The sequence below is a fragment of the Biomphalaria glabrata genome, chromosome 8 (genome assembly GCF_947242115.1).
Source record: "Biomphalaria glabrata chromosome 8, xgBioGlab47.1, whole genome shotgun sequence".
Lineage (NCBI taxonomy): Eukaryota > Metazoa > Mollusca > Gastropoda > Planorbidae > Biomphalaria > Biomphalaria glabrata.
Window position 1 is genome coordinate 45,033,165 of NC_074718.1, and position 8,939 is coordinate 45,042,103.

Genomic DNA, 8,939 nt, shown 5'->3' on the forward strand with positions numbered 1-8,939 from the left:
TCCAAACCTCTCCGCAGTACGACGGAGGATGGCAGCGGGCAGGGTATGAACCCGGGATAATCGAGACGACGGAACGAAAGTCCAGCGCGCATACCGCACGACCAAGCAGCCATCCAGATATTATGTTTATCCTATATTTCTCAGACGAAGTGACTTTTTACATCGGTTTATCCATCACGCAAAAAAAATAAAATTTATTGAACATTGCATGTCTTCCAATAGCAGGCCTATTTACAGTGGGAAAAAGAAACTTTCCATTGGGTAGGCTAATGTTATTCTATCTTTATTTTTATATGGGACTTAAAGTCAAGTACATCAGTTCGGCAGCAAATATTTAAATGAAAACCCCTTATTGCTATATTTTAAACATCACTTCCCCCCCCCCCCCCAACATAGCCCACAAGACGAGTACATTGTACACTGGTACATTTTCTTTCTTTTTTTTTTTTTAAATAGCGAAATAAGTGTCCATAGTTCAGTTAAAAATGAATAGCACTAAATATTTTTGTTTAGCATGATAAATTAATTTCTTCTGTTTTCCACGCTCAAAACTCAAACTCATCACAACAAAACGTTTTATCAGCTTTTAAATCAATATCTAGTCAAGTGATTTCTTCTTGGTAGTGATGTTTAGGCTACTGTATTTACCTTGATTACATATTAGACCTATTTTCTTTCGCGTTTCATGCAACACAATATAAAACATCTTTTTATCAACATTTTAATAAGAACATTGCAGTTGTGCAAAGCATGTAGCCTACACTTAGTCGTAATTAAAAATACTCCCCACTTTAAAATCATCTAATTTAAAATGGTCTAGAATATAAATATTATTCTATAGAATGTCTAGGCAAAGTAGGAAATGGAGAAATAATTTCTTACTTCGCCTGGAATTTCTATAGAATGCCGGAATTCGCACTTTGCCGGTAACATATAGTCAGTAAATGTATACACATATTATATAGACGATTGGGAAGGAGATTTGATTTTACCAGCCGGCAAAGTTGGTAGAATCAAATTAGAGGGTAATCACTTTAAGCTCTACGGTGTAGGTCATTTAGGAGATGTCAGATAAATATTTTATATATAGCGACTCTTTAAATTGTAATATTACACTAGCAAAACTTGTTTTAAGGTATTTAAACTTTAAAAAGTTTTAGTTATTAATATTAAACTTCAAAAGATCCAATTATTTACATTTTTCTTCAACATTTTTAGATCATATTTAAAAAAAAATAACATTAAAATTTTACGGACAAAAAGTGTGTTAAGACCTCCACCTCGTTGATTTTCTAATCCTTTTCTTCGCCATATTGCGGTGGCAGACGCATCGCCTCTGCAGGTACGACTCATTATTAGCACGATATTTAATGTTAATTTGTAATAGATCTAATTTATCTTAATTAGACTACATTTTGTCAAGTAACGTTTCATTACATAACTTACAAGCTTTTAATATTATATTTATAGATCTAATATTAGTTCAAATAAAATGTTTTTCAATCTTGATCCTCCAGCCACGCTGCCTTTCCGTATCGGCACAATCGGCGTATGTTACGATGTTATTTTTACCCGGCGGTGTAAGAAATTCAAATTGATGTTTGTTACAGTGTAAACCACTTACTAAATCTAGATTATTCTAGATTATAAATTATATGATTATACACAACAGAACAGACTCCAGTGCCAGTATCCTGAGAGTATCTACTCATTCCTCATTCTCAGATACTGCCACTCCACTACTGTACTACTCAGGACTCTACTGGAGTACTGGCAGCCATTTTATATTTGAATTTGGATTGCTGACTTAATGTTCTGACTTGTGATTAAAAAAAACAACCAAATTAATGAAAATTAGATCTTACTTTATTCTATAAAAATAATTGGTATACCAAATAATTTAATTTATCGTTGTTAAGTCAGTTAAGAATTTAAGTTACAAATAAATGAGGTTGAAGTTGAAGAGGTGGAGGGTGCATACTGTTAAGTCTAAAGTACTCTAAAGTCTAAGTGTACAAGCAAGCAAATTTCACCGTTTTACTTTTACCTTAGGCTTTTAACTTTTAATCTAGATCTAGATTAATTCTAGATTAGAATAGATTAGGTGATTGCAAGCTTTCTTGTTGCTTGTCTTGCTTTTCCAACACAAACGCTTTACAGAAATTGCTCCCCCTGTTTCATTTCTCTGTTGGCCAATACATACATAGCTTACACTGTCTATTTTTAGTGAACTCTTCCCTACCCTCTCTCCAGTTGCAGTCTCATAGGCTAGCATTTTCTCTAAATAATCTTTACTCTATTGAATGGTGGATCTAGAACTTTTATTGTCCTTAATGAGTTTTTGTTTGAGGCTCAACTTTTTTATAGATTTGATTCTATTTGAACTAGACCCATTTCATTTGACACTTAGTTTGATAAGCCAGAACTTGTATTTGGTGTTTAGTAATCAATTAGATTGTGAGGCTCTGTGGCTGAGCAGTAAAGGCTTGGCTTCCGAACCGGGGTTTTGGGTTCAAATCCTGGAGATTTTTAATTTCGGAATCATTGGGCTCTAATGGGTTCCTGACATTAGTTAGGGGAAGTAAAGGCGGTAGGTAGTTGTGCTGGCAACATGGCACCCTCATTAACCATGGGCCACAGAAACATGTCCTTTACATCATCTGCACTATAAATAGCAAAATCTGAAAACTTTCTAATCAAATAGTTTTGCAATAATTATGTTCATTCAAATGTCAGGTTTCAATCTCATTTAGATATGACTCTGAATTATAACCGTTGGCTCGTATATAATGTATTGTCTAATTCAGATAAGAATGAAATGTAAAGAAAATGTAAAATCTTCACTCTAGATCTAGATTATATGTTAGCAACAAAAAAAAACTTGTCTTCAGAGCTGCTAACGTTTGTTTTTCAGTAAGTCCAATCATGTCTGCCGCCAAAAAGAAAAACAAGAGTGAGGCAGCCAATGATCAGCTGACAAGGATTGCTATTGTCAGCAATGATAAATGCAAACCAAAGAGATGTAGACAAGAGTGCAAGAAATTTTGTCCTGTTGTTAGAATGGGTAAGCTATTAGCAGGCTTTTTAAAACTGTTTTTACTACATCTTAGATATTACATTAAAATCTTAAGTAGGATTTAAAAAATCAATTCCTTTAAACTAAAAAAAAAAAAAAAGGAAGATGCTTTTAATTTTTAAGGACAATAAAGAACATTTTAAATAATTTTGAAAGAAGACATTTAAGTTGTAAGCCTTGTCCATACCATTATTTGGTCTGTTTCACTGAAGTAATTGATAAAATAGTACACATTAGTATTTAAAGCACTTTTTTGTTTCTTCTAAAGGCAAATTGTGCATTGAAGTTGCACCAACAGATAAAATAGCTTTCATCTCTGAGGAATTGTGCATTGGCTGTGGTATCTGTTCTAAGGTCAGTAAAATAGTTTATTGTTGAAAACATAAGATCTGAATCTTGTGGTGGAAGTGTTAGAAATTGTTTTTTTGTTTCTTGAACAGAAATGTCCATTTGAAGCAATCACAATCATCAATCTTCCTAGCAACTTGGAGCGAGATACAACACATCGTTATAGTGCTAACTCCTTCAAACTACACAGGTAGATACTTGGTAATGTCAAAACACTTTTATATATACAAGTCTTTAATCTTATTTCAGTTGCTGCATTTAAAAAAAAAATTAAGACTTCAAATATCCACCTTGAACAATGTTAACTTTGTGATTCCAAATACTATAATCTAAAAAAAAAAAAACAACCACTAGCAGTAAGGTAGACCTTAAACAAAGCTTTGACTTTTCCATGAGACTTAATTACATTTTTAAAATAATTAAAATTAGATATGTATATCAAACGTGTTGCTGTTAAATCTTGAAAAAGAATACCCAAGAGTTTTGCCAGAACTTTTAAAAATAAAATACTGTAATGCACATTTATTTTGAGAAAAATATTTAAATTTAAAGTAAGATTTGAATATAAGAAATATATTCAGCAATAAATTTATTCGAATTTTTAAAATTTATGCTAGTCTGTTGTTGTTTTTTTTTGTTAACCAATAAGATTGTATTTCATGAAAACTTTCAGTTTGTATCAGTTAACACCACTACTGTTAAGGCCACGTTTGAAATCGCTACCTGTTTTTTTTTTTCACCATCAATTATGCTTTGTAGTTTACTATTTAGTTTGTCTTAATAAAATCATAGCAGTGAAGTTTTTTAAACAAATGCACATTTTTGAACAGATTACCTACTCCTCGTCCAGGTGAAGTGCTGGGTCTTGTCGGCACTAATGGTATAGGGAAAAGCACAGCTCTTAAAATACTTGCAGGGAAGCAGAAGCCCAACCTCGGCAGATTTAGTGTAAGTTTCTATTTGCTAAGCATTTCATTAGTGCTTATACAAACCTTTAGTAGCAGAGCATTATTAGAATCCTATGGTGGTTGGATGTGTTTAATAGTATTTCAGGCAGGATTCTTGATTGATTTGATGTTTTGAATATAATTTCAGGATCCACCAGAATGGACTGAAATACTTGAATACTTTAGAGGCTCTGAGCTGCAAAATTTTTTTACAAAGATTTTAGAAGATGATTTGAAAGCTCTTATCAAACCTCAGTATGTGGACCAGATTCCAAAAGCTGTTAAGGTATTTAAACCTAAAAGTTCTTAAAGAAGTAAAACTATATATAAAACAATTGATGCTTAAGTCATATTTCCCCCTTTTTTTAACCTCACAGGGCTCAGTCCAGCAACTAATGGATAAAAAAGATGAGATGAAAAATCAAATGCATGTCTGTGAGCAGCTAGGTAATGTTTTCAGTTTGGCTGAGTCTTTCTATAATATTAAATTTGATTTGTTTTTGTAGTCAATGATTAAAACACATTTGCTGTTCACATTCTTAATAGATGATGTGGAGATATATGTTACAAATGAGACCCATTGGACTATGGAAAGAAAAGTTTTGTTTTCCACTTGATAGACGTTTGATTGGTGAATTGATTCTTTCAGATCTCCTGAATGTCAGAGACAGGAATGTAGAGGATTTGTCAGGAGGAGAGTTGCAGAGATTTGCTATTGCCATTGTATGCATTCAGAATGCTGACATGTAAGTGTACCCCAAATCTTGGATATTATTATGTCTATTTGACTGCTGTAAATGAATTGTTTCATATAACAATTTTTGTTTCTCTAGTTTTATGTTTGATGAGCCATCAAGTTACTTGGATGTAAAACAACGTCTGAAAGCTGCCCAGGCCATCAGAAGCTTAATTCACCCAGACAAATACATCATAGTTGTGGAGCACGATTTATCAGTTCTGGACTATTTGTCTGATTTCATCTGCTGTTTGTATGGTGTGCCAGGTGCTTATGGTGTGGTCACTATGCCTTTCAGTGTCAGAGAAGGTGAGTCAAAGTTTTTGTCTTGCACTACTTGGACTAAAACATCTTAATGTTTCTATGATGAACTTATGTCATGCACCACTCAGACTGCTTCTGTGGTGAGAGACAGACACCTTTTATTTCTTCTGAGGATTTCAGTTCAAGATAAGCTGACATTTACTGTAGAATTCAAGATTGGTTCTTTAACATGGATTTAATCTTTTCAGGTATCAACATTTTCCTTGATGGCTTTGTTCCAACAGAAAATTTAAGATTTAGAGAAACATCCCTGACATTTAAAGTGGCTGAAACTGCTCTAGAGGAAGAAATCAAACGATTTTGTAGATATGAATACCCTCAGATGTTTAAAAAACTAGGTAGGTGAGTCGTGTAAATGCAGATTTTATTTGTTTACTATTTTAGTTAGACATTGTTTTTCACTCTGAATTCTTATCTCTAGGTGAGTTTGAATTGGCCATACAGGCTGGACAATTTACAGACTCTGAAATCATTGTTATGTTGGGAGAAAATGGAACTGGAAAAACCACTTTTATCAAAATGTTGGCTGGGCGACTGAAATCTGATGGAGGCGGTGAGTAGTACATTGTTTCATACTGAACAGGTTTTAGTAGTTTATTTCATTTAACTCAATTAAATGATACGAAATTAACTGGCTATTTTATGATTGCATAGTATTTGAGATTTTCCTATTCAAGTTGACATACTGTCCAATGATGAGCTCATGTCATGCACCACTCTGACTGCTATACTGGAGTCAAACTGACACCACAAAGTTTTTAAACTGAGGACACAGTAAATGTCTCACTAAGTCTTATCTTCTGGGACATTATTTCTATTTTTTTTTCTTTGTTTAAGTAAGCTTTTTCACACTAAGCTTGTTTTGTACTTGTAGGTGAGGTGCCAATTCTAAATGTCAGCTACAAGCCTCAGAAGATCAGCCCCAAACACCAGGGTACTGTCAGACAACTTCTTCATGAGCGCATTCGTGACGCCTATGTCCATCCTCAGTTTGTGACTGATGTGTTGAAACCATTGCAGATTGAGCCAATCTTTGACCAGGAGGTAAGTCCTAGTAACAAGAAAATATTGTGTACAATTCCTGTGATGAAATAACTGTCATGCACCACTCTGAAAGTGATCAGTGCTGAATAAAAGACACCAAAATAAAATATCTGAGGAACGAAAGTAATATCCTGTATCTTCTAAGTCCTATGTTTAGATGTTTTATGCTATGTATGCTCAGAAGCATATGATCTAATGAAATATGTGTCTTAGGTTCAAAACTTGTCTGGTGGTGAGCTGCAGCGTGTTGCCTTAACATTGTGTCTTGGTAAGCCTGCTGATATTTACTTGATTGATGAACCATCTGCTTATCTGGATTCAGAACAGCGTTTACATGCTGCCAAAGTGATTAAAAGGTATTGAAATAGCACTTTCTATAATGAACTACTTTATGTGCTATGCTGTGGTAAATTTATTGGAATATATAAAATGAAAACTGAATGTAACTTAACTTTAAATGAAAGGCTTACTTGACTAATTTGGTTAAAGTTATGTATTAAACTTTATCAAATGTATTTACAAAAAACTTAAACTATTTATTCCCCTCTGTCAGTATACCTTCTGGAAAGAATATTTTAATGTGAATACATACCATAATGCTCAATTATTTCTTGACACTTTTAAGTTGCTTGATCTAAGTGAGCATAAATAACAAATTTTAAAAAATTGCAAGGGAATGGTCTCTAGATTAGAATTGAGTTGTAGTAATTGTAGTTATTATATTAACCAACATTTTGACCTTTCTAAAAATGGAATATTCTACAGATTCATTCTGCATGCCAAAAAGACAGCTTTTGTTGTTGAGCACGATTTTATCATGGCCACCTATCTGGCAGATCGAGTAGTTGTCTTTGAAGGTGTTCCCTCCATCAAGACAGTGGCTAATTCGTAAGTAGAAATTTGTCCACTAGAGTTAAAATGAATAGAATTTAAAGTGATTTTCGTTAACAAGTTGCTGTTCTTATTAGATTTGCATTTTTTTAAAAAAAGCAAATGGAAAAGTTTTTTATGTTTTTTTGCAATTGTCTATTTTAGTGGTGGATTGCACACTAGTAAGGGTTATGACCAATATTCTTCATATCTTTTCACTACTTACTAGCCAGTGAGTTTTTGGGACAGGAATTACAATGATTAACTTCTTAAATATTTTTGTTTGTTTGTAGACCACAAAGCTTGTTGAATGGAATGAATAGTTTCTTGGAGTCTCTTGACATCACTTTCAGAAGAGATCCCAATAACTTCAGACCTCGCATCAATAAACTCAACTCTGTCAAGGTACGTTTCTTGTTACATTCCACTGGTGTTTTTGTTGTTTAGAGCCAATGATTAGAAACAGATCTCAGAGCTATAATGCTGAGAAACTTTTCCCGAAGATGAGGCCAAAAATGTAGAATTTTATGTCTTTATTGTTTTTTTGTACATTTTAAAGTTAAATCTTCTAGCCAGTAAATTGTTCTTGTCATTTGTAGGTTTGTGTTTTTATTATAGACTAGTCGTAGAATGGAGTTGCATATAATTAAAGAAATAGACAAATTTATATTTCTGTACTCAGTTGTAATTTTTTTCCCCACAGGATGTTGAACAGAAAAAAAGTGGCAATTTCTTCTTTTTAGAGGACTGAAACTGGCCTCGCCAAGGGCAGAAACTTGGCATGGTTCAAGGGCAGTGGTCTGAATATTTGTTGGCTCTGTAATGTCTGTTGTTCATTCCCAGTAGAACTGAGGCTACCCCATGGTGGATCTGCTGTGCACATCAGAGGAGGCTTTCACTTTAGGATTTGGATTTCATTGGTTTCCCACTTTCATTTCCCCTCGTGGCAAAGTCTCCAGGGGACCTCCATTACTGGCTCCATTATTCTGCCCAGCCTTTGGCCCATGACTTGTTTAGCCCTAAGTCTTTTTCTTTTACAAAATTCTATTTACATTAAAAAAAATTTTTTGTGGTGATTGTTTTAAAGGTCTCTTGGATGTTTTTTTGCCCTTATGAGAGTGGGACAGCCCCGGGGTTAGTTTAAATTGGGGTCAAAATTTCAATTAAGCCTCCTCAGCAGTTGTCACAGCAACACCACTGGGGGAACACAGCAAAGTAACGAAACACCACTGCCCCACAGCTTTGTCTCTAGACAAGGAACTAGACTTCTGGAAGGTGCCAACTCATCTGTTGGCATGGAACTTGTGCTATATCTTAATTCAATGGTATGGACAAAACTTGTATACTATTTGGGCAATGGATTTTGTTTTCCATTCACACTATTCACTGTTGAGTATTATAGAATCTAAATATTTAACTTCAAAAGACTTTGCATTATTTATTTGTCATTTGAAAGCAGTTGTTTGTTTTGTTGGTTGAAAGTTGTGTAACAATATTAAGTCTAGATTTGTTTATCTAGCTTTGACTTTTTGTCATCACTAAAGCAATTTTAAGAGGCGGACTTCACAGAACTTTTCTATGCTGATGGTTGCAC

The 8,939-nt window shown here is 33.9% G+C and overlaps 1 protein-coding gene across 1 annotated transcript; it reads left to right on the forward strand.

Moving 5' to 3' along the window:
• The first annotated feature begins 1,199 nt into the window (after positions 1-1,199).
• On the forward strand, positions 1,200-8,762 carry LOC106058809 (ATP-binding cassette sub-family E member 1-like). The gene is made up of 16 exons (XM_013216304.2): positions 1,200-1,342; positions 2,915-3,064; positions 3,345-3,430; positions 3,517-3,614; positions 4,255-4,372; positions 4,520-4,657; positions 4,749-4,818; positions 5,021-5,117; positions 5,205-5,416; positions 5,620-5,769; positions 5,853-5,984; positions 6,306-6,475; positions 6,689-6,831; positions 7,241-7,363; positions 7,639-7,750; positions 8,049-8,762. The coding sequence occupies exons 2-16, from the start codon at positions 2,926-2,928 to the stop codon at positions 8,094-8,096; spliced, it is 1,836 nt and encodes a 611-aa protein (XP_013071758.2). The 5' UTR covers positions 1,200-1,342; positions 2,915-2,925; the 3' UTR covers positions 8,097-8,762.
• Positions 8,763-8,939: the final 177 nt, after the last annotated feature.